The sequence below is a fragment of the Bos taurus genome, chromosome 7 (assembly GCF_002263795.3).
Source record: "Bos taurus isolate L1 Dominette 01449 registration number 42190680 breed Hereford chromosome 7, ARS-UCD2.0, whole genome shotgun sequence".
Lineage (NCBI taxonomy): Eukaryota > Metazoa > Chordata > Mammalia > Artiodactyla > Bovidae > Bos > Bos taurus.
In genome coordinates, this window is record NC_037334.1 from 96,391,312 (window position 1) to 96,418,103 (window position 26,792).

Below are 26,792 nucleotides of genomic sequence, written 5' to 3' on the forward strand. Positions count from 1 at the left end.
AGCAGCATTATTTATAATTGTGAAGACGCGAAAAACACCCTAAATGTTCTTCTGTGGATGAATGGATAAAGAAGTTGTGGAGTGTGTGTGTGTGTGTGTGTGCACATGTATGTATGTATATATGCATATAATATATGTACCTATATGTATGTGTGTATACGCACACACACAATGGAATATTATTCAGCCATAAAAAGAGGACATCCTACAATTTGCAACAACATGAATGGACCTAGAGGCTAGGTGAAAGAAGTCAGAGAAAGACATATTTTGTATGATCTCACTTATATATGGAATCTTTAAAAAAAAAAACAACAAAAACCCGTGCACAAACACACATCAAACTCAAAGAGATCAGATTTGTGGTTATCAGAGGTGAGGGTTTCGGAGGGGAAGTTGGAGAAAGTGGACAAAAGATACAAACTTCCGTTTGTAAGGTAAATAAGTACTGTGGGTGTAATGTGCAACGTGATGACTGTAGTTAAGACTGCTATATGATTGGAAAGTTGTTGAGAGAGTAGATCCTATGAGTTGCTCGTCACGAGACATATTTTTCTTTTTTTAAAATTACATCTACATGAGATGATGGATGTTAACTAAACCTATCGTGGTAATCATTTCACAATATGTGTAAATCAAAACATCATACTATACACCTTAAATTTATACAGTGATGTATGCCAGTTATTTCTTAATAAAACCCATGGGTGGGTAGGGGGGGAGAAACTGTCTTCTCTTGCCCTACTCCACAAATAAGACATATGATGAACTGTGATGAGATGTAAACAGGTACACGCTGGCATCTACATGTTGAGTTAAGCCAAGTGAACTAGAGTTCTGTGAAAGATCCCTCACCTACTCATTCAAAGTACCTTGAAATACTTACTAACATTATAGAGAATTTAGCCCATCACTGTGTTGGTGTTTATAGTGTCAGGAGTATTTTTTAACAGAAGACCTTCATGGTTCCTTTGGGTAAGTGGACAAGAAATAATTGTGGAACAAAGGCTGAGAGTGTGCAGTAATTGTTCAAGTGAATAGCCTCTCAGATTGGTCTTTGTGTGATTAAAATCAGAGTACTGTAATGGTGCATATTCCTGATACTTGCTGTTATATTTTTTAAACTTAGAGTCAAAGCCAAACAAAATACTCCCTTCCTTCCTAGGCAACCACTAATCTGTTTTCTCTCATTATAGATTAATTTACATTTTCTAGAATTTTATATAAATGGAATTATACAGATTTTACATAAATGAAATCATGCACTGTTGTTTAGCCTGGGTTCTTTCACTCAGCGTAATTGTTTTGAGACTCATCCAAGTAATATCAGTAGTTCCCTTTTATTTATTTTTGCCTTTTTTTATTCATTTTTTATTCCATTTTATGGATATACTATAACTTGTTTATCCATTCAGGTCTTAATGGACATTTGTTTCCAGTTCGGGGTTAATATAAGTCTCCCTTGATTTCTGAAATAAAAGTCTTCATGTAGGCATTTGTTGTTTCTCTTGGGTAAATACTTAGGATTTGATTGGTTGGGTCTTCTGGTTGCTGTATGTTTCAACTTTTTAAGAAACTGCCAACAAGTTTCCAAACTGGTTTTACCACTTCACATTTCCATCAGCAGTGTATGATAATGCTTATTCTTCACATCCTTGCCAAAATTTAGTGTGATTAACCTTTTTAATTTAGCCAATCCGATCAGTATGTAGTGATATATCTGTGGTTTTAATTGGCCTTCCCTGGTGACTACTGATGGCATGAAGTTCAGCATGTTTGCATTTTTTTTTTTTTTTTTTGCCATTAGTTCATCTTCTTTTGTGAGGTGACTGTTCAGATCTTTTGCCCACTATTTTGAATTGTAAGAGTTCTGTATGTCTTTTGGATACTAATATATTTGTGTAATATATGTAACATGTGTTATCATATATATTGCACAAACATATATAATGGTTCCATGTATATAAAAACACTAAAGACTATTGTTTTCTGGTCTTCACTGTTAAGAAATCCACTGTATTTGAATTGTTGTGACTCTGTGTGTAAGATTGTATTTGAATTGTTGTGACTCTGTGTGTAAGATGGAGAAGGCAATGGCAACCCACTCCAGTATTCTTGCCTGGAGAATCCCAGGGACGGGGGAGCCTGGTAGGCTGCAGTCCATGGGGTCGCAAAGAGTCGGACACGACTGAGCGACTTCACTCTCACTTTTCACTTTCATGCATTGGAGAAGGCAATGGCAACCCACTCCAGTACTCTTGCCTGGAGAATCCCAGGGACGGGGGAGCCTGGTGTAACATGTAGCTTTTTATTTTCCAGCTAGTTTCAGGTTTTCCTTCACTTTTGGTTCTAGCAGTTTGTTTCTTCGCTTGGTTTTCTTTGGACTAAATATTTTTTGATGTTCATTGAACTTCTTGAGTCTGTAAATTTGTGTCTTTTACCATATTTACAAAGTTTTGGGCTGTGGTTTCTTTGGATAATTGTTTTGCCCAGGTTTTTTTTTTTTTTCCCCTGTAATTCTGGGACTCCAATTACATACGTGTTGTTAGTTCTTTTGTGCCTTTGAGGCACTCCTCACTTTTTTTTTTCTCAATTCTTCTTCTTCTGTTTCAGATTGAATGATTTCTGTTTACCTTTAAGAAATGTTTGTTGTCTGATATGAGAATCATAATGAATATTGACCTTCAGCTGAACTTTTAATCCCCTAAAAAATAGCTGGAGTAAACAGCTACAGTGAAACTTGGTTCAGTGAATAAAACTAAAATATAGGTTTAAAAAATATCCATTAGAGTATGATTTGTTGTAAACTGTTGTTAATTGAAATGCGTTTTTGAGCAAATTGGCCAAATTATGCAGATAATATTGGTATGCAGGTATTATTTCCTATAAAGGTACTTTTATCATCCAGGACACTGAGTTCTATTTCCCATCAAGCTTCAGTGCAGTCATTTTCCCCCAAGGATGACCATATGTTGCGTCTGGTCTTTGTAAGAGGACCAGAAAGTAGCAAAATGTATTAGAAATATTTGATCAAAAATTTTTAAAAAATTTTAGTAACGTTTCATCACTTAGCCAGAAAAAGTGTGTATTAGTAATTATAGATTCTCTCATCCCTAGTTATCATGTTTTACTGTACCAGGATTTAACTAGTACCACGGGGAAAAAAAGAAATAGCAGATATATTTTTTCAAAAGATCAACTACAATTATGACATGAGAAATTTCTCTAAAAATGTAATTTTTCAGTCGTGTCTGATCTCTGTTTTGTCTGAGATCAGGATGAAACCATGTTGCTCAGTCTCAAACTGTCAGCTTGTCTCTTTCTTTCAGTGACTTTTATATTCCTCTTTGGGCTTAAAGTATTGAGAATTCATTTTATTGTAAAATGTAAAAACTCATTTTTAAGAAGCATGTTCTCTTTGTGCTTTTTAAAGGAAGAAAAGGATATCTAGATTAGAATAATAACTTGTAGCATCTTGTAGACTTTTTATTTTAGTTGATGAGTGCTTGGACAATGTTAGGATGTTCTATTACCTAAAAAGGACTCATTAAAAAAAAATATGTACCACAGTGCAAGAACAAATGACTTCTCAGAGGTTGCTTAACCATTTCCTCTAAGTCTGAGAAAGTGGTTGTTTTCAAAATCACCCAGCTGAATTTGGGTAGAACTAAACTTAGCTGAGCAGTTCGGTGGGTTAAACTCACTTACTGTTTCACTTCCATCTTCCTGTAAAGAAGTTAAAGTTTAAAAATTAAAAAAAAAAAAAAAAAAAAAGCTTTTTGGTTCCAGTCATTTTTACTAGCCAGCTGACTGGACAAAAGTTCATTATTTTCTCTGTAAAACATAATAGGTTTAAAGGGTCTCTAAGAAAGCATCACTTCATGGTAAATAGAAGAGGACAAAGTGGAAGCAGTGACAGACTTTATTTTTTGGGCTCCAAAAGCACTGCTGACAGTGACTGCAGCCATGAAATTAAAAGACACTTGCTCCTTGGAAGAAAAGCTATGACAAACCTAGACAGCATATTAAAAAGCAGAGACATCACTTTGCTGACAGAAGTCTGTATAATCAAAGCTGATTTTTCCAGTAGTCATGTACAGATGTGAGAGTTGGACCATAAAGAAGGCTGAGAACCAAAGAATTGATGCTTTTGAAATGTGATGTTGGAGGAGACTTGAGAGTCCGTTGGACAGCAAGGAGATCAAACCAGTCCATCCTAAAGGAAATCAACCCTGAATGTTCATTGGAAGGACTGATGCTGAGGCTGAAGCTCCAATACTTTGGCCACCTTGTGTGAAGAGCCTACTCACTGGAAAAGACCCCAGTGCTGGGAAAGATCAAAGGCAAAAGGAGCAGAGGGCTGCAGAGGATGAGATAGTTAGAGAGCATCATTGACTCAATGGACATGAATTTGAGCAAACTCAGGGAGATGGTGAAAGACAGGGAAGCCTGGCATTCTGCAGGCCAGGGGGTCGAAAAGAGTCAGACATGACTTAGCAACTGAACCACGTAAAAGCTTCTACTTTTCTAAAATAGCAACCAATAATGGTTCAGTAAAATGATCAGACACTGTATTGTATTTGGATAACTTCATAATCATAATGAGCAGGGGGAAGGAGGGAGTCCACCTTACTGCCTGTGATGGAATCGTAACACAGTGAATATAGTTGGACAAGATCAGTGTCTGAATATCTACTAAGTAGTGGCTCAGAGAACTGTGGGAACCGCAGCACGAGTGTCTGACACATTGTGGTAATTGTGTTCGTCTCTGAGGCCATCCTGAACCTCAGTTCTTCAGCTCTGATCTGGAGGTGACTGTGATCAAAGCCTGTGAAGATACGGGGCCTGTTCCTGCACAAGGGGTTAGTTTGAGTTATGCCGCATGGAGCTGAAGGGTTTAGCTACTGCAGTTGAGAAAAATGTGAGTTTGAAACTTGGTTGTGCCACTTCCTAGCAAGTTCTTTCACCTCCCTGCCTCTTACTTCATCCATAGAATGTTGTGGGGATTAAATTAAATGAGATGACACCTGTAAAATGTTGGTTACTTAATACAGAAAACTACTAATTATTGAGTACTTGCTGTGTGCTAGGCTCTGTTCTAAATATTTTACATGGTGTCTCATTTAATTCTCACAACTCAGTGAGGTAGACCACTGTTACTATCTCCATTTTACAGATAAGCAAACTGGGCTTGGAAAGACGAAGTCACCTGCTCAAGGTTACACGGGAAGTGACAAAGCACTCTGGTTCCAGACACATTCGTAACTTCTTAGCTGTTTCCAGCCTGTTATTAGCGTGTGCTAAACCCCTCAGTGAATGTTGACTTTTATCACCAACGTTATTGGTGGAGGTGTTAAAATGGTGGGCGGTGGTTATGAACTTGGTCTTACTTTTTTCAGTATCTCTCCTGGGCTTGCTCTGGGACACCTGTTAGGCGGAGCATCCTCACATCCACTGATGAAGGAGCGAGAACCTCCCTCAAGTCAACTGCATCCAGGTCCTTGGTCTTTGGAGGAAAAGCCCACAGCTGCACACAGGATTTTTGTGTAAAGAATGTAAAATGTCCTGAGTATACCCAGTGTTCCATTCTCTCCCTATGTGTCTGAGTTTAAATCTAAAGTAACCAAGAGACCCTGCATATGTTCCCATTTCAAAGATGTCAGAGAATCACAGTATAATCTTTTGTTTTAGGAGGATAAATTAGTCTGTAAGAAGAGTACATCCCAAACACTAATGGTGTACTGTGTGGATGATGGGTAAGTTAGTCATCTATTGCAACATAATAAATCACAGAACTTAATGGCTTAAAACGGCAACCGTATATTGGCTTATGATTTTGTAGGTCAGCAGTTTGTTCTGGGCTCAGCTGGATGTTTCTTCCACCGTTCTTGCCCGAGGTCACTTGTAGCAGCTGTCATCTGGTAGCTTGATTGGGAGGGAGCTGGAAGATTTAGGATGGCTTCGCTCCCATATCTGGCAGTGAGTGCTGTCTGTTTGCTGGGCTTTTTTTTTTTTTTTCATTTGATTCCTCATCCACAAGTAGGCTAGCTCAGATTTCTTCTCTCAGGGCTCTCCAGGTCAGCAGAAGAGAAATGGTGAACACTGTAATACCTCTTAAAACCTAGGATTGGAAATTTTATAGTGTTGCTTCTGCTGGCATTCCATTGCTTAAAACAAGTTACAAGGCCAGTGTGATTGGAGATAAAGTCTCCAGTTCCTAATAGGAGGTCCCATGAGAGATTACTAGCAAATTTTATCCTGCTATCCAGGTTTCTTGATTTCACTATCTAGGGCCATTTCTAAGACACCTCAACTGTTGATAATTTTCATTAATTTATCACTGTTAGATCTTGACTGGTTAAAACATGATCTATACATGTTGGAAGGCTTTTCCTGTTTTTTTTTTTTTTTTTTTTTTACATATAAAACATACAAAATATAAATAAAAAAACATTCAACTTACCTTTATTCCGCCTTCCAGAAATAACCACTAATATTTTCATTTTCAGTGTATCCAGCAAGATGACTGTTTCAAGTTCTGTAACCTGCCTCTTAATACTATATTTTGAACAGCTTTTCATGTATAAACTAGATGTAAATAATTTTTATGTATGCATAATATTTTACTGGATGTGAATATACCTATCCCTTGATGTTACATGTGTAAGTTTTTTTTTTTTTCTTACTATGTGAGCAAGACCGCTGTAAACACTATATATATATGTCTGTGCAGTTACTCAGGAGAAATTCCTCTTGTGGAGTTATTTGTTCAAAGAACGTATTTTAGGCTTTTGACATGTATTGATGAGACATGATTTTTAAAATTACCTGGTTTGTTAGTAAGTATTAGCATTGCAGAGCTAGGTTCTTAAGCGTTACAGTGAAATTGTTCTTTAGACATTCACAAATAAATGCATACATTATGGTTTGTTTTTGGGGAAATGTGTGTGCTCTTGACTGCCAAGATGAATTCTTAGGCGTGAGCTTTAGACTTATACCAGTTGCCTTTAACACGATCTCAAACATAATGCATACTTTTTAAAACCTTGTTAAAAATGGAAACTAAAGATAACTTCACATTCCTTTAGCATTTCACGTCGGAGTGTGTAAACGTAGTTGCTAATAATGTCTTACTGGCTAAAGCTTTTCTTTTGCCTCTGGGACCACTGACTAGAGTTCTACTTCTGTCTTCTTCCGTATCTCTGTGCTACCCATGGTGCATTTTGTCATTTCCAGGTTCTTTTTTGTTTTCCCAAATGGTTTGAGAATGTTAACATTTTGCAGCCTGGGTGTAAACATTTTTCTAGGACAACCCCCCCCCCGCCCACCAGTCTTTTTTGTTTTTCCTGCTAATATTTAATTTGGTAGCAGTGTTATTTGGGAGTCACCTTTGTAGGGTCTTCCTGATGTATAACTCAGTTTTCATAGAAATAATTAAAAAAATTTTTTTTCATTTAATAATTATTCCATAACCATAATTATAATGTTAACTAGCATAAACTTCGGAGAAGGCAATGGCACCCCACTCCAGTACTCTTGCCTGGAAAATCCCATGGATGGAGGAGCCTGGTAGGCTGCAGTCCATGGGATCCCTAAGAGTTGGACACGACTGAGCGACTTCACTTTGATGCATTGGAGAAGGAAATGGCAAGCCACTCCAGTGTTCTTGCCTGGAGAATCCCAGGGACGGGGGAGCCTGGTGGGCTGCCGTCTATGGGGTCGCACAGAGTCAGACATGACTGAAGCGACTTAGCAGCAGCATAAACTGATTTGTGAACAGACACTAATTCTTGGTAAGGATGCAGCTGCTTTGGTGGGGGCATACGTGCTTGAACCTTGTAGAGAGTAGCCCTTTAGTTGGAGACAATGAGCAGTGGCCTTAGAAAATGTTGCAGAGAGAACAGAGAATGTTGCTTAATTTGGAGTTTTGTTAAGTGGGCATAGGTTAAAAGAACATCTACCTTGTTTGTTGAGGTAGAAAATGCCCTTTCTTTCCTGAAGGAAATGAGTCCTCCCTGATTTTTTAATTCTTTTTTTTTTTGTCTTTAATATGTATTTATTTGGCTGTGTCGCGTCTTAATTGTGACACACATCTTGGGTTGTAGTGTGTGGGCTTAGTTGCCCTGTGGCCTGTGGGATCCCCACAGGGATCGAACCTGTGTCCCCTACGTCAAAAGGCAAATTCTTAACCACTGGACCACCAGGGAAGTCCTAATTCTTGTGTTACAATTCTTGTGTTAAACTGTAGGTGTTTATTTGTTCTTCTTGTTGATCCTTTGCATTAAATTCTCTGTCTGAAGCATTTCATGGTGGGATTCTTTATGTGCTGTGTCGCTGTTTGGTACTCTCCTGGATCATTGGCATTCTCTGGCAGAATGTCTCCTTTTCCTCTTAAATGTTCTCCTTGATAGATAGTTAAAATAACGTGCTTCATAGCGGCAGCAAAACTAGCAAGTAGTTCCTCTTCTTTGCTCCCTTCCCTCTAGCACTGAAATGTTGATTTTTGCTCATTGGACCACTCAACTGCACAGAAAATAGCAGCTGTGATTAGACTCAGTAAATATATGCAGTGTAGAATTTGAAAACGGTAGAAAATTTATCAACTGAATGTTTTAGTTTATAAAGTAAAATCATTGTCTATGTTATATGCTGCCTTTTAGGTTATTTCAGCCAGAAAATGTTGAGCATTATAAAAGTTTAAATTGCCTTCTTAGAAATTGTAACGGTCATTGGATATCTGAGTTTTATTGTGTAAGTGCAATTATAGCAAATGAGTGTGGCCTTTAGATACACTTAATCCCTAAGGATATTTTGGGAAGAGATGTAGTGTCCTTACAATCAAGGCAGCTATTTGGCAAATATTTTAGGAGCTAGATGACTTAAAAATGTAAAACCTGTGTATTAAAACCTCTGAGAGTCAGATATAATCATCTAAAGTTATCCTGTTCCACACTGGCTGAAGTCTGCCACGGACACTGCTGTTGCTGAGCCTAGATGACATCAAGAGGTCAGCATGAGGTTTCTAGACTCTTATTTTATGAATTTATTTACTAATATATACTGTAATGACATTTAAGCATCATATTTTATAATAAAAGATGTGAGGGAGGAAATTATATTGGTGGATCTTAAAGGGAAATACTAGTGTGCTTGACTAAAAGGTAGAAGATCCATTTATTTGCTTATGATTTTGAAATTCCTACCCTAGTTAGATAATACACTGCTGTTGTTGTTCAGTCGTTAAGTTGTGTCTGACTCTTTGCGAACTCCTCGACTGTAGCCTGTCAGGCGCCTCTGTCCATGGGATTTCCCAGGCAAAAATACTGGGTTGCCATTTCCTTCTCCAAGGTAGTATATTAGCAATAGACTACTAATGCAGCAGTAAATAATTCGAAAAGTATTGTTGACCCACTTACCTTATTTGACCCCTATGATAAAGCAGACAGAGAAGTTATTATTCCCATTTTAACAGTGAGGAGACTGAGGTTCCAACACACATCAAGTGATGGAGTCAGAATTAGAACCTCCAATTTCTCTTCACTATACTTTATGCCTCCTAAACCACAATTGATTTAAATTATATGCTGGCTTTGAGGAAAGAAGAGGAAATGTAGTCTGAAGAATCAGTGTCCAGTAAAAATGAATTGCAATGACTCAGAGCTAATAATCACTGAAATAGTACTAAACCTAGCCTTAGAGCAGGTGTTAGAAGAACTTTCTTAACCTCATAGCTAGCATATTAACCTTGTTTTATTCCAAGCTTCAGCTCTCAAAGATTTTATGAGTGAAAATGAACGTGATTTTCTTTAATTAATACTTCATTTTAATGTGTTGCGTATTGCTACTTTGATTTCAAGCTTATTGCAGGCTTCTGCCCTGGTAGGCACTAGGCACACAAAGATGAATGAGATAAGAGCCCCTCCTTAGAGCAATTATCTAAGTGTGAAGCAAAATTTTAAATTATAGTTTACTGACGCAGAAATTCTCTTCTCTATGGGATAAACCAGGCCTTGAAAATTTTCTAAACTCTTTCTCAACCCCTAATCCTTTGATAGGCAAAAAGTTGCCAGGATTAAAATGTATTTTGGAAAGTATAGGTAACAGGTATTGGAACTCATCCTAAATGTGAGAGCTAGATAAGCATGTGTGCACAAGTAGTGTGCACAGCTTCCATCTTCCAGGTTTGAGGGCTTCCAGCAGTGTGTAGCAGAGAAGGCAATGGCACCCCACTCCAGTACTCTTGCCTGGAAAATCCCATGGATGGAGGAGCCTGGTGGGCTGCAGTCTATGAGGTTGCTAAGAGTCGGACACGACTGAGCGACTTCACTTTCACTTTTCACTTTCATGCACTGGAGAAGGAAATGGCAACCCACTCCAGTGTTCTTGCCTGGAGAATCCCAGGGATGGCGGAGCCTGGTGGGCTGCCATCTGTGGGGTTGCACAGAGTCGGACACGACTGAAGCGACTTAGCAGCAGCAGCAGTGTGTAGTTGGAGAGGGTACAGTGACTCATAATTCGGGAATGATTGTTTTGATCTCTCCCTGTAGTCTCTGTAGAACATTGGCAGGGCAGCCAGGATAATTAACACTGCACAGTCTAATTATAAATAAAGTGCCATGGACAGTGGCACCAAGCAAGCCTGTCCTGGGTCATCCTCCAGGTTGGCAGGATTGTTTTAGAATGATGACTAGATAATGTCAAGTTTGCTATAAATCAAGTTGCTTTTCCTAGATTGTCCAAGGAGTTACCCTACTGCGAGAAAGTAATATTGGTGGAAGACTCACTGGTTTCACTTTTTCAGGGCTCATTTAAGTATGTTGTTATTGCAGTCCTTCTAACCTTTTCATCCCAAGAGAAGAGTTAGGCATCTTAATTTTTATGGTACAAACAATACTTTGGCCACCTGATGCGAAGAGCTGACTCACTGGAAAAGACCCTGATGCTGGGAAAGATTAAAGGTGGGAGAAGGGGACGACAGAAGATGAGAGGGTTGGATGGCATCACTGACTCAATAGACAGGAGTTTGAGTAAACTCCGGGAGTTGGTGATAAACAGGGAGGCCTGAGTGCTGTAGTCCATGGGGTCGAAAAGAGTCGGACACGAGCGACAGAATGGAACTATTTTAGGGAGAGTAGTGGAACGGGTCAGAGTAGGACATTTGTTCCAGCAATAGTTGAATTGATTTTAAAAAGCTGAAAACCTAGGGATTTGAAAAGATTACACTGGACTAGTGTCTTAAAGAGGGCGGGGAAAAGAAAGGCTTGTGGGCGAGGAGAGGGAGGAGGGTGGGCTATGGGTACAAAGATGAAGTGGCCACAGCAGCCACGCGTGCTTGAGGGAAACTGAGATGTTTGCAACATGCCATGGTCTCACTGTGGGTCAGAGGCGGAGCAGGCCCTGTGCACGGGGCTGTGTGCGCTTCCAGGATGTGTGGAAGCGTGGCTTAGCGCCAAGGACCGACTGAGTTTATATATAGTTTTGGGCATCGGGTCACTGAGATTTAGGACAAAGGTGCTAGCTATGGAGATTCCTTTCACAGAGCTGAAACCTGAACTACTGCCAGATGGTTGTGTTTCTGCATAATGAGAGTCAAGGTTGTCATTACCCTAAATGAAGTCGGCACTTTAAATCCAATGCTTAAAAATGAGGCCTCTTTCCCTGCCCACCCCCCACCCTCCCCGACCCGTGGCATTTTTCCTATTGAGAAAGTACTCAGCTAAAATTTTAAATGGAAACTTAAAAAGGGAGTTCGCTTTTTAAGAGAAAAATATACAAAAATCTAAATACAGAAATAATGACTCGAGTATAGTTTTTTGCTTAAGAATTTTTTTTTTCCTTTACTTTTGAAGCAATCATAAGAGTTTTGCTTTAAATGTGTGTGTGTGTGTGTGTGCTCAGGGTTCAGTCATGTACTATTCTTTTCGAACCTATGAACTGTAGCCTGTCACGTCCTCTGTCCATAGAATTCACCAGGCAAGACTACTGGAATGGGTTGCCATTTCCTAGTCCAGGGGATCTTCCTGACCCAAGGATCAAACGCGCATCTCTTGTATTCTTGGGCAGATTCTTTATCACGTACCACCTGGGAATCTCCTTTCTTTAAAAAGTAGCTCTCTGCCACTGCTGCTGCTGCTGCTAAGTCGCATCAGTCTTGTCTGACTCTGTGCGACCCCACAGACAGCAGCCCACCAGGCTCCCCCGTCCCTGGGATTCTCCAGGCAAGAACACTGGAGTGGCTTGCCATTTCCTTCTCCAGTGCATGAAAGTGAAAAGTGAAAGTGAAGTCACTCAGTCGTATCTGACTCTTAGCAACCCCATGGACTGCAGCCCACCAGGCTCCTCCATCCATGGGATTTTCCAGGCAAGAGTACTGGAGTGGGGTGTCATTGCCTTCTCCGAGCTCTCTAATCCATTTTAAATACTTAGTTTTACTATCCCACTCCCACATACACAAAAAAACATTCTCTAGGTTTCTATTTAAGAGGAGGAGTAGGACATAAGTATTTTTGAAGGCAGTGGCACCCCACTCCAGTACTCTTGCCTGGAAAATCCCATGGACGGAGGAGCCTGGTGGGCTGTAGTCCATGGGGTCGCTAAGAGTCACACACGACTGAGCAACTTCACTTTCACTTTTCACTTTCATGCACTGGAGAAGGAAATGGCAACCCACTCCAGTGTTCTTGCCTGGAGAATCCCAGGGATGGGGGAGCCTGGCGGGCTGCCGTCTATGGGGTCGCACAGAGTCGGACACAACTGAAGCGACTTAGCAGCAGCAGCAGCAGCAGCAGCAGCATTATCACTGGCTAAATATTTCTGTGTTTTCCAGGTCTTCTTGAAAGAGGGACACGCCTAAGACTTTTGGGCTTGTTAAAGAGCACCTCTGTCTCTAGCTCAGGACCCAGTTCTGATCTGTCTCTGTAATGAGCCTAAATAGACCTTTGAGTAGTAGAAACTGCTCTTGGAGATCCAGCAGGACTTGATATATATGGCTTTTTAGGCCAGTTTCTGGGAGAATATGAATTACAGCCAGTAACACTGCTTCCTTGCCCTCCACCAGTGTGTTTTGTTTGACTTTCTGTTGTGACTCTGTTTTCTAGTTTATTGAGCTCTGCCCTTTATTGTTTCTCCTTAGGTTTCTCCTTAGGTTTAATTTGCTTCTTTCCCCCCAGCTTCTTAAGGGTAGAAACTTAGCTCATTGATTTTAAACCTTTTTCTAATATAGCAGTAAATTTCTCTCAAGTTTTGACAAGTTGTGTTTTTACTTTAAATATTTTCTGAATTCCTTGTGGCTTATCTTGGACTCCTGGATTATTTAGAAGTGTATTTTCTATTTTCCAAATATCTATCTAGAGATTGTCTGGATTTACTATTACTGGTTTTTTGGTCAGAGAACATAGTCTTTAAAAAAAGTCTAGTTCAGTCTTTTGAAATTTATTGAGATTTATGGCCCAGCATGTGATCGTCTTGGTAAATGACTCATGTATTCTGTAGTTATTTGGTATAATGTTCTGTAAATGTCAATTAGGCCACGTTGGTTGATAGCATCTCTCACATATCCTGTTGCTTTACTTATTTGTTGCCTACTTGTTCCAACTAGTATGAAGAGAAATGATAAAATCTCTGGTTATAGTTGTGAATGTTTTTGTTTTGCTCTTGAGTTTTGCCACTTTTTGTTTATGAATTTTGAAGCTTTATTATTGTGTACATACATGTTTAAGAATGGTGTCTTATGCTGATAAATTTCTGCTTTTATCATTATGAATTTCATTCTATTTTGTTAACCTATTTGTCTTTTAATTTTTAATTCATCTCTTATAGACAGTGTATAGTTCAATCTTGGTTGTTTAAATATGATAATCTCCGCCCTTTCGTTGGCTGCTTAATCCATTAATAGTTCATGTAATTATTTATGTAGGTGGTTTTAAGTCTACCCTTTTGCCATTGTTTCCATTGGTCCCTTTTTGTTTTTCTCTTCTAAGGCCTTCTTTTGGGTAATTGGCTATTTTTTAATACTTCATTTTATTTATTCTATTAGTTTCTTTGCTATGCATGTTTTAAGTTACTTTTTCATTGATTATTCTAGGGCTAATAATATGCAACCTTAACTTTTTAAAGTCTGTTTATAGTCAGAATCATATCACTTGACATTTTACCCCTGACTTTTCTTACTTCCTACTTCACACCTCCAACCCCTCACTTGACACATCCATTTTATCTTCTCAATTCACAAATATAATTTAATGTAACTCTCCTTATTCACCCTCTCCACTTTTCATGCTCTTGTCATATCTTTTATTTCTGTTCAAAACTACTTGCATGTTATTCTTGTTTAAAAGAGTCTTTTAAGGAAACTTTAAGAAAAGTAAAAAATATAAACTTACTTTTTGGTAACTTACTCATCATTTTGGACAAGGCAATGGCACTCCACTCCAGTACTCTTGCCTGGAAAATCCCATGGACGGAGGAGCCTGGTAGGCTGCAGTCCATGGGGTCGCTAGGAGTCGGACATGACTGAGCGACTAAGCAGCAGCAGAAGCAGCATTCATCATTTTTGGTATCCTCCTTTCCTTCCTGAAGACCTGAATTTCCATATGGTATTGTTTCCCTCCATCCTGAAGTACTGTTTTTTTGTAATTTCTTGTAGTGCACATCTGCTTGAGAAGAACTTTGTCAGCTTTCATTTTATTTGAAAATATGTTTATCTTGTTTTTGAAGGATTTTTCACTAGATAGAGAATTCTGAATGGATTTTTTTTTTTTTTTCTTCTAGTCCTTTAAAAATGTTCTGTCATCTCCTGGTCCCCATTGTTGTGATGAGAAGTTAGTGTTCTTTGCATTATTTTTCTCCTGTATGTAACATATTGTTTTGGGGTCCTTTTACTGATTTTCTCATTATCTTTGATTTTCAGCAGTTCAACCATGATTAAACTAGATATGATTTTCTTTGTATTTATTGTCTTGGGAGTTTGATGAGCTCTTTGGATATGATAAAATAGTGTTTTCATCAAACAATACAATTTTAACAATTATTTCTTTAGATATCTTTTCTGCTTTTATTCTCGTGGTCTTTTTTGGGGGGCTGTTAGTACATACGTGTTAGACTGATACTGTCCTACAAATGTCTGATGCTATGTTCATTTTTCTGCAAATCTTTTTTTCCTCTTTATTCCTCAAATTTGTAATTGGCAGTGATCTGTCAAGTTCATAGACTCTGTCTTCTGCTATCTCAAATCCACTCTTAACGTCTATTCAGTGACCTCTATTTGAAATGGACAACCAACTAGCACATGCAATTCCACTTAGTGTTATGGGGCAGCCTGGATGGGAGGGGAGTTTGGGGGAGACTGGGTACATGTATAGCTATGGCCAAGTTGCTTCGCTGATCACCTTAAACTGTCACAGCATTGTTAATTGGATATACTGATAAAAGATGAAAAAAATATCTATTCAATGACTTTTTCATTTTAGTTATTGAACCTTTCAGTCCTAGAATTTCCTTTTTGTTTTTTTTCCCCCTCCCATTTGGTTCTTTTTTCTAGTTTTGATTTTTCTGAGATTCCCATCTGTTCATATATTCTTTTCTGTTGTTGTTTTTAAACAGAATGTCCTTGACTTTTTGAGACATATTTATAATAGCTGATCTAAAGTTTTTACCTACTTTAGATACTGTGTTTTTTAAAAATGGCTTTGTAGGGTGTTGATTTTTGTTTTAGTAGGCAGTTTAGTTACTGACTGATCTTGTATAGGCTTAGCTTTATATTTTGCCATGGCTGATCTGTGGAAGTCTCAAGGTTTTTCCCCAGGCCCCTTTACCTTAGCAAGGCTCATCCTCCAAATTCTGTTTCTGCTGTGGATTCTATTAGGGCTTAGTTTTGGGCTTTGTTAGCGTATGTCTAGAGTAGGCCTTATCCTGGGGTATGTTTTTACTCCTAAAGCGAAGCCTTCCTAGTGTTTCATGCCCAGAGTGTTAATGAGTTCTCTTTGTTTGGACTGGGTTAGACTGCCAGTCTTTCCCTTAAGTCGCTTGACCTCTCGTATTTCTGTTAACCTTAATACAGCCACTCTTTTGTAAGCCCTGTGTAGTTACATGTCCTGCATTGGTTAAAGACTCTCAGGAAACCCTTATACAAACTTCTGTGGTCCCCCTCTGTATAACTCCCTCCTCCCCAGGACCCTATCTCTGCCTCCCAGCCCTCCTCTGCCTGGAATCCAGCTCACTGTACTACAGTCAGAAAAATACCCCCAAGGCAGAGCACCAAGCAGATGTGGCCTGATGACCCTTTCCTTCTTTCGGAGGTCACATTCTTGCCCCGTCTCTTAGCTGGTACCTGAAAATAGTTGCATTATTTTGTCCAGTTGTTTATGAGAGGAGGAAAGGTCTGGGACCAATTACTCTGTCATACTGAAGGTGGAAGTCTCCCATGGCATTTTTACATGCATTAAAGTGAACTTTAGGGTAGCATGAAAGGGCAAAATAAATCTTAGTCACTCTTGGAACCAAATAGGTAAAGTGAGCTTACGGTGTTCATGAACCGAACCATTTCTCTCTGATCTTCCCACCTCCCACCCCTAATTATCCATTCACTTGTCTTCTGTCTTCTCAAGGGAGACAAGGAGGGTGAGGGGAAGGGAAGAGAGAATGACCTTACTTGGATCCTGCATCCTGGGCTGTGACCTTGGTCCTGTCAACTGAAAAATTAAGTGCAGTTTGTGAAAATGCACTGTTATTAGTGGTAAAAGTAGGAATGCATGTCGGACTCTGTGTTTGTGTTTTATGACACTGCTTGTACCTTGTGGTATAAGCAAACAGGATGTTACCAGAAAAGGGACTACTTAAAACTTCTTCCAAACTTATATACAGTGCTAATGACTGCCCTTCAATGGTGAGATACTGATATACCTAAACTCCTGACTTAAAGTGGGCCTTGTGGTTAATAGCAAGAGGTTTTCTTTGAGTGTGGTTGGGGGGTTGGGTAATGTTTTGCCAGATTAGACTTGTATAGAAGAATCACTTTTTTTGTTATAAATTCTAATCTTTCTATTTTCTTTTGCACCTTAAACTTCTTTAAAATAAAACCTCTTTTTGATAGAAAAGGACTGCTCATTAGAGAAATAGTTACTTTAGTTGATAATTAGCCATCTTTTTCAGAAATTGAATGGTTTCCATTTAGAAATCATCTAGAAGATGTAAATGCTGTCTCACACATGGAGCTTTTCCCTCTATTTAAATATGTCATAAGGGCCTCAGAAGAAGAATAATCCTTTATTGTTAGGGCCTAGTTTGAATATTGCATGTTGCTATAGTACCTAATTGAATATACCAATTCTTATATCTGCCCAACAAGCCTTAATTTAGATTAGGTTTATTCTTTTAAAGTTGTTTTGGCTTGTTGATTTGAAAATACATCCTTTAAAACTTCATTTTCTCAGAAAATGTGATAGCAATTTAAAGGGATTAATGTCTGTGGGAAGTTTGCTCCTTTTATTTGACTCTTGACCGTGTCGTTTGCCGTAGCTTTGCTTTCTGTCCTGTTTTCTAAATTGAACACCTCGGTTAATCACTTACTCTTTGTGTATTTTCCCCTTTGTCTCTCACCACATCCTCCCTACATGTTTAACCCTGGATTAACCATCTGCTGTCCCTTTCTTTTTTTAAAAAAAGTTTTCACTTGCTTTTTATTTTTAATTATGGTAAAATGCACATAAATGTGCAAATACACACTTAGGTTATTTCCACCTTAGACACAGGCCAACAAACAAAAGCAAATGGATTTAACACTTCTGTATGCCAATTTTCTTTTAGTTTGACCCTGTGTTTCTTTCTTGATGTACAGCTGTGTGCTCAAAAGAACTGCCTGCAGCACTTACTACCTGGCTTTGTTAACTTTCCCTTCTTTATTTGGGCCTCTGAAGTCAGGCTTTCACTTGCCCACCTCTGAAGTCGCCTCGTAAAAAGTCACTGGTTTGCAGGTTGCCAGATCTAGTGGCCTCTCTTTGGCTTCATCGTACGTGACCTTCCTAAGACATTCAACACCAGCCACTTCCTTCTTCATGAACTCTTCCTTTGCTTTCTACTGTCCTGATTTTCCTGCCTCTGGTACTTCTCCTCCTCTGCGGCCCCTCTTAAATAGTAACGCTCTCTGACGCTTACATCCCTTCAGTAGTCTCATCTATCTGCATGATTTTAATCCTCAGTTAAATAAACACAGCTAATTCTGAAACCTGAATCTTCCACCCAGATCCTTCTTTTGAGTCCAGGCCCACATAACATAATCCTTGTAACAGACTTACAAAGCAGTACTGTTTTCCATATTTATAGGTGAGGAAATTGAAACTCAGGGATGTTTGGTAACCTGTTTAAGATCAAGCAGTCAGTGGAAGAGCCAGGGTTTGAAGCTCTGTCTTACAGTGAGGCTTTCAGTGCTTTGCATGCGTGTGTGCTCAGTGGTGTGTGACTCTGAGACCCTATGAACTGTTCTTGGGATTCTCCAGGCGAGAATACTGGAGTGAGTTGCCATTTCCTCCTCCAGAGGATCTTCCCACACCAGGGATCGAACCCCCCGCGTCTCCTGCATTGGCAGGTGGATGCTTTACCACTGAGCCACCTGGGAAGCCCCTTTACTGCTATAATATGCTATTACGCAATCGTCTCCACCTGGCTCTCTGTCACGTAAGTATGTCATGTCCCATACCAGATGCCATCTCGTAACTCCATTCTTGCTGCTCCCTTCCCCCGCTTCCCCCCAGAAAACCAACAGGGGGAATATGAAACCTGTGTTCTCATCTCAGTGACTGGCATTCCCTCTTCATTATCCAAGCCAGAATGTGCATAGGCGGTTGACATAAACTTCCTCTGCCTCCATCCTGCAGGCCTATCTCCATCATCCCTCTGTCTCCATCATCCAGCCCAGCAGAGCATCAGTTCCTGTGTATTCTCACTCTTTAACACGACTTGTCATGTTGTTCCCTCCTTATCACTTCCACTGCTCCTGTCATAGTTGTTAACTTTGTATCCACCTGAGTTGCCAGTAATGCTGATAGTCCAGCCCATTGCTTCTCATATTACCTGAGCTGGAGAATCAAGGTTCCTGGTTTTTTTGGTTTTTAATTTTTAATCTGTTGTAGAAATTGTATATCATATAAAAAATGAATCATTGGAAAATTGAAAAAATATAAGCTCCATTTTAAAAGTACTGAATTTGTTAAATGTAACATTACTGTAAATGTGCTAAAAAAGTTTTAAAATATCAATATTCTTCATGTGGCCTATTGCAGATGGATAACAAACAGTTTGCAGATTGGTGCTGGTCCACAGACAACGTCAAGGAGCACCAGTTCGCAGTATCTGATGAAAAGAAATATCTTCCATTTTCTTAGATCATAACCACGTGGGCCTATGTTGTTTGAAACCGAAATAGTTCAACTAGGACCTTCTTTGCCTTGGGCTTATAGATAGCTTGTGTATGTAGATTTAAGAAGTTTTAGAAAATTTCCTGTTTCTTTAGGATCCCTTCTTTAAATGCAAAAAAAAATCCCTTTAGAGCAATGGGTAGTCATGTGTTACCCTCAAATTTTAATGCTGAGATCAAAGTGTACTCACTTAAGAACGCAAAGCAAGATTTCTTAAATAGGCTCGGAAGTACAGTCTTCATGGGCTACCTGTAATAAAAGTATTTTTCCTTGGTTTGATATATTTAACTTGATATGATTGTACATGCATACAAAAGATTGCCTTCTAATATGCAGTAAAAATATAGCAGATGAAGTGGTGTGCTCTATTTCTGAGTTTAAAATTCCACATAGGTATTAATCTGATTGGGTGATAAATAATTAAATTAGGTTATCTGGATGTGGGCAGGCATCTGACTAAGCCCCAGTCAAAAGACTGGAAGTTAATGAAGTGCAGTAGGAGATGGTAAAATGGTCAGACTGCAGGATACCCCTTGGCTTTAAACAGGGCATGGCTGAGGAATCAAAGACACAAAGATGAAGTTCTCAGGGGGTGGACTTCAGGCATGGGAATGCTCTAAATTATTAAGCTGAGACTATACTTGAGAGTCCCTTGGACTGCAAGGAGATCCAACCAGTCCATTCTGAAGGAGATCAGCCCTGGGATTTCTTTGGAAGGAATGATGCTAAAGCTGAAACTCCAGTACTTTGGCCACCTCATGCGAAGAGTTGACTCATTGGAAAAGACTCTGATGTTGGGAGGGATTGGGGGCAGGAGGAGAAGGGGACGACAGAGGATGAGATGGCTGGATGGCATCACTGACTCGATGGACATGAGTCTGGGTGAACTCCAGGAGTTGGTGATGGATAGGGAGGCCTGGTGTGCTGCGATTCATGGTGTGGCAAAGAGTTGGACACGACTGAGCGACTGAACTGAACTGACTGAACTGATACTTACAGTTAGTTTAGTAATTTATTAAATTAAACTGTACTGCTCCAGTGTTCTTGCCTGGAGAATCCCAGGGATGGCAGAGCCTGGTGGGCTTGCCGTCTATGGGGTTGCACAGAGTTGGACACGACTGAAGCGACTTAGCAGCAGCTCAGACCCCATGGTTGTCTGCATCAGGCCTGAGAGAACACGTGGGCAAATGCCTAAGAGAACATCATCGTCCCATAGGAGATAAAAAAGTCAGAATGGCCTTTTAATGAAAAAGCAAATGAAGCAACCAATCTGCACCACTGTACCAGGTACTTAAAACGACCACAGATGGTGGGAGAGGGGTTCAGGATAGGAGGACGTGTGTTCATCTGTGGCTGATTCATGTCGATGTATGGCAAAAACCACCACAATATTGTAACTATCCTCCAGTTAAAATAATTAATTAAAAAACTACCACAGAAAATTTCTAACTACTGAGATTTTATTAAAAGTTTTACAAAAAAGTTTTTGAGTTCCATTATGGTAATATTCGCTCTATTAGTGAAGTCTGTGAGTCTCAAACACAATCAACTATCAAAACAAAACACAATTAGGTCACAAGAAGTTGGAGCACTGAAGGATGTTTAGGAGATTAAATTCCCAAAGCAGGATGTTATAACTGTGACCTTTTTTCCATTTCTAGATCATTCATATGAGATGGGTGGATGGCAGATTGCTGAACCCATACACCTAGAAAGTGATTAAAAGTTTTATTGAAAGAAAACTATAAAAGTAGCACCAGTCAGTCAGTTCAGTCGCTTGATTGTGTCTTGACTCTTTGCAACCCTGTGGGCTGCAGCACGCCAGGCCTCCCTGTCCATCACCAACTCCCAGAGCTTACCCAAACTCATGTCCATCGAGTCGGTGATGCCATCCAACCATCTCATCCTCTGTCATCCCCTTTTTCTCTTGCCTTCAACCTTTCCCAGCATTAGGGTCTTTTTCCAGTGAGTCAGCTCTTCACATCAGGTGAATAAAGTATTGGAGCTTCAGCTTCATCATTCCTTCCAGTGAACACCCAGGACTGATCTCCTTTAGATGGACTGGTTGGATCTCCTTGCAGTCCAAGGGACTCTCAAGAGTCTTCTTCAACACTACAGTTCAAACGCATCAATTCTTCAGTGCTCAGCTTTCTTTATAGTCCAACTCTCACATCCATACATGACCACAGGAAAAACCATAACCTTGACTAAACGTAGCATAGGTTTTATAAATTAGGGGATGGAGAGGAGATAGGAAAAGGCAACCTCATGGGGGTCTCTATGCCCCCCCAAAAGTGAAAGGAGCAAGATGAAAAGAAAATGTATTTTTGAAAGGTAATAAAGAGAAAGGGAAAAACAAGAAAATAACTTTTTCTTAATTTACACAGTAGCAAGTTAAGATGAGTTGTGGAATAACAGGTGTTCACTCGGTGGACTAGGGTGGGGGAAATGATGACACTGCAGGCAAAGGGACCAGCGAGGAAAACAGACATGGAGGATGAAATAGAAGAGCCGCCTGGCTTGGCTCAGATTAGTGAGCAGTCTGGGGTGGCCAGAGCACACGCCGGGATGCCGTGTCCAGTGCTGCCGGGGTCTCACCGTGAAGAAGGCTTGGACCGGTGCTGCTCAGACTTGTTGTCATTCAGTCGCCAACTCGTGTCTGACTCTTTGCGACCCCACGGACTGCAGCACACCAGGCTTCCCTGTTCCCTCAGGACAAGGGCCCAGGTTGTTGGATAGGAGTGTATTCAAGAAATCAGTATTTAATCTCAGCTGCCTTTTTTTTTTTTTGATACTAGCCTGTGTATTTAGCTTTCTTATTTCATTACTGTGATATGTTGTTACCTATAATTGGGTTTTTAATGAATAATACCAGAATATTACAAGTGTCATCTAATTCAGTAGCTCTGAAATAGAAATAAGTCTCAGAGATTAAAAAAAAAAATCCTTAGATTAAATGTGGTCTTGCTAGTAGACCTTTTATTATGCCCTATCTCCCCCTAACTCTGTGCCTGCTCCTTATGTTTTGGTGTGTTTTTTTTTTTTTTTTTTTTTAGATCGGCTTCAGCTCCCCAGGAATATGATTGAAAACAGCATGTTTGAGGAAGAACCAGATGTGGTGGATTTAGCCAAAGAGCCCTGTTTACATCCTCTGGAGCCTGACGAGGTGGAGTACGAGCCCCGGGGCTCACGACTGCTGGTGCGGGGCCTCGGCGAGCATGAGCTGGATGAGGATGAAGAGGACTACGAGTCGTCTGCGAAGCTTCTGGGCATGTCCTTCATGAACAGGAGCTCGGGCCTCCGAAACAGCGCGGCCGGCTACCGGCAGAACTCGGACGGGACTTGCCCGGCGCCCTCTGCCAGGACCATAGGGGTCTGTGTTTGCATCATCCTACTTGCTGTTGCTATAATCCTGGCGATTTACTTCCTGCCCAGGTGTACCTTTACCAAAGAAGGCTGCCATAAAAACAACCGACCCACGGAACCGATTCAGCCCATCGCAACAAATGGAAAGTTGTTTCCGTGGGCCCAAATCAGGCTGCCCACTGCCGTTACGCCAGTGCGCTATGACCTGACCCTCCACCCAAACCTCACCTCGATGACGTTCAGGGGTTCTGTGACGATTTCGCTTCAGGCCCTTCAGGCCACGTGGAACATCATTCTTCACAGCACAGGCCACAACATTTCCAGAGTGACTTTTATGACCGCAGTTTCAAGCCAGGAAAAAGAAGTTGACGTCCTGGAGTACCCACTGCATGAACAAATCGCCATTGTTGCCCCCGAGACCCTGCTTGAAGGGCACAATTATACCTTGAAGATCGAGTATTCGGCAAACATATCTAGTTCTTACTATGGCTTTTATGGCATCTCCTACAGAGACGAAAGTAATGAGAAAAAGTATGTAGCCCTCTTCAGTGATTCTGCTTCTTTGCTCTCTGATGACTTCTGCAATATGGATCTCTTTGCCCACATCAGCGACATTGACTGCAATTATTATTATTATTATTATTTTTAAGAGATTAGGTGCAAAATAATAGAATGGTGATTTGAAAGAGTATACTGTAGCTCAGACGGTAAAGAGTCTGCCTGCAATGCAGGAGACCCGGGTTTGATCCCTGGGTCTGGAAGATCATCTGGAGAAGGGAATGGCAACCCACTCCAGTATTCTTGCCTGGAGAATCCCATGGACAGAGGAGCCTGGTGGGTTACAGTCCATGGGGCCACAAAGAGTCAGACACGACCGAGCACCTATCACTACTACTGCTCTTTCAGTCAAAACCCTGAGCATATATCATGACAATGTCATGTGTCGTGGTGGAGGTAGGGGCTTGCTGACGGAAGGAAATGGCTAAAGATTGTATCACTTACATTCTCAGTTACAAGAACTTACATTATCTTGAGCTTTTCATATCTTATGAATCTAGTTTCTGTCCCCTTACAAGGTCTCTATGTGAAGCAGAGTGGAAAATATTGATTATCCCTTAAGACTTATTTTACTATTATGTGGAAACTTTTAGAAGGTGCTTACTGAGATAGAGAAAGGAAGCATGAAGAAGTGCTGTAAACTTAGATATAGATATAGATATATATATATCTATATCTATGTATATATCTCACTTTTAGTATCTTTAATTTTTGCTGGTTTATTTCTTTTAGTGCCACTCTATTTTGGATTTCTGATGGAAATTTTAAGAAAGAAATTTTATAATTTTAATTTTAAAAAAGGGACTTAAAACATAAAATTCCTAAACTTCCCATTTAGACCACATATTTTGTTCTTTGGCGTGCTGCAGTCCATGGGGTCACAAAGAGTCAGACACGACTGGGAGACTGAACAACAACAACTTTCTGTTGTTTAACCTTAATGTTCATAGACAGATACAGCTTGAATTTCTGGAAGGATGCAGAGCACAGGTGCATACAGGTCATTCTTCAGTAGCAGTAATGTCAGTTCTCTTACATGTCCAAATTCCTTGTCAGATCTGCCTAATGCCTTGGAGCATTCTCTCATATTCCTTTGCAAACCAGTGAATTACTGATGCTGGCCATTTGGCTAATGCATGTTGATATGTTGAGAACAATAGATGAATATTTTAAATCTTAAGTGTTTTGATCCTTCTTAAATAGAGAAAAAGATGAGCAAAGTCTTTACTCCTATTCAGATAAGTAATTTTTCTCTTTCCCCTTAATGTAATGTTTTAAAAATAAATGGCCTACTGGCTCTCACCGTGAGATCTGACATAAAAAGCAAATTTAAGTTGCAGTGGTAGCTTGGGGCTTCTTGGCTTTACTTCTCCTTCTATAATCTCCATCATCTTCTAGGAATTATAGGATATATATAGAAACAGTGTTCTTAGTATGTGGCAAGTCTTTGAATAAATCCCCTAGTCACCTCTTCCATTCAGATTATTGCCCTTGGGCTCTCTTGGGCCCGCCTGTATGTAATGGGAAGAGTGGTGCTCTTGAATATGTCACTTGTTGACTCTTGCTATGGGCTGGATTGAGTGGTGCAAAATGCTAGAGAAATGGAAGACAGATTCTTACAATTAAGAAATAGAGTATTTTTTCAAACTCTGCTGTTCCAGAAAACATATATAAATTTATTTACTTACCTGGTTCCATAAAATGAATGCCCCACCTAATTGTATATCTTGATACGAGATAAAAGTTTAAAAGATTATTTATACCTTTCAAGGGATCTGAAAACTAGAATTCAAAACAGAGTAACTAAGGAATGTATTCCTTATCGATTGGAAAATCAAAGTGTGTGTAAGTGTCAAATGTACTGACACTGTTTGTGGTAGAGGAACTTTAACCTGTGTCATCTATGAGGCGGAGCTGTTGACCATAGACTTAAGGTTCTAGATAACAAACTGATACTAAACAAACTAGTAAAGAAATTTAGGGTGGGGATGTGCTTTATTTCTTTGTCCTTCCTCTCAGTGTCGTTTTCTTGAACTCTCGAAGCATCTTCTTAACTAGATCTCTGACCTCTAATCCAGCCACAGGTCTCCCCTTCTCTTTCCCATAGGCTGCCAGACTAGCTGTAGAAGCACAGACCTGACCACGTTGGTCTTTGGTTTATGATCCTCCAGCAGTTCCCCATTTTCAAGATGACTTAGTTCAATTTCTTCCTAGATCTGGGAGTTTTGGTATTTTTGCTTTTTCTCACAGCCCTCACCTGTCTTCATGAACTTCATGTGCACTTTCCTGGATTCCAGTGTTAACGGCAGCCCGTATTTACTTGAGAACTGAAGTGCTAGAAGCTGGTGCAAGCATGCTGTGTGTTTAGTTTTTTATCCTGTCAAACTCAGGAAGGGGTAGAAATTATATTTTATTCACTTTTCAGATGAGGAAGCAGAGGCACACGAAAGAACTCATTCAGCATCTTTTGACTAGCAAGTAGCAGAGGGGAATTCGAATCCAGTCATTTTCACTATAAAGACCACATATTCTTAACCACTGGGGTACACTGCCTCCTTCATCCATTCACACCTCTTTACCCATTGTTATCACCAGTGCTTCGAATTCTTTTACCTGACCCTCAGCTAATTCATAAGTGTCTTCAGTGCTGCTGGAGGTGGTGCTCAAACTGCAGCTAGTATTTCTGAAGGCAAATGCAGTCACTAATGAGAGAGTAAACTTTGCGGTATTCAGCTTAGTTTGTTTAGTTCAGTTCAGTTCAGTTGCTCAGTCGTGTCCGACTCTTTGCAACCCCATGAATTGCAGCACGCCAGGCCTCCCTGTCCATCACCAACTCCCGGAGTTCACTCAAACTCACGTCCATCGAGTCGGTGATGCCATCCAGCCATCTCATCCTCTGTCGTCCCCTTCTCTTCTTGCCCCTGATCCCTCCCAGCATCAGAGTCTTTTCCAATGAGTCAACTCTTCGCATGAGGTGGCCAAAGTACTGGAGTTTCAGCTTTAGCATCATTCCTTCCAAAGAAATCCCAGGGCTGATCTCCTTCAGAATGGACTGGTTGGATCTCCTTGCAGTCCAAGGGACTCTCAAGAGTCTTCTCCAACACCACAGTTCAAAAGCATCAATTCTTCGGCGCTCAGCTTTCTTCACAGTCCAACTCTCACATCCATACATGATTAGGTTGTAATTAGCTTAGGTTGTAAGTATCATCAATTAGCCTTCTTAAAGGGACTTCAGTGTAAGAGAGTTGTTATTGCATCTCTTTTAACATCTCTTTTAAGATCTTTTTGGTCTCAGAACATTATAATCCAGTTTTTTATCCAAAATGATGGTCCAAGTAGACTCTCATATGAATAGTATGAATGTCATCAGACTTTATCCCCGCCCCCCCTCTCCAACTCCCAGTCCCTTGCGGCCCTCTTCCAAAATCTTCTGTTAACTGGGTAAGAATTTGGGAGTTG

The 26,792-nt window shown here is 40.1% G+C and overlaps 1 protein-coding gene across 4 annotated transcripts in view; it reads left to right on the forward strand.

Annotated features, from left to right (window-relative positions):
* LNPEP (leucyl and cystinyl aminopeptidase) overlaps positions 1-26,792 on the forward strand; it is a 102,748-nt gene that overhangs the window by 19,008 nt on the left and 56,948 nt on the right. For 3 of the 4 annotated variants that reach the window (XR_009495355.1, XM_002689410.6, XM_059888835.1), the window contains exon 2: positions 22,466-23,306. Coding sequence is in view for 3 of the 4 variants with exons in the window: in XM_002689410.6 (XP_002689456.2) it covers positions 22,466-23,306 (841 nt within the window). In the remaining variant the exon portion in view is untranslated. Of the gene's footprint in view, positions 1-5,691; positions 5,757-22,465; positions 23,307-26,792 lie in introns of all 4 variants that reach the window. The other variant, XM_059888834.1, reaches the window with a different exon arrangement.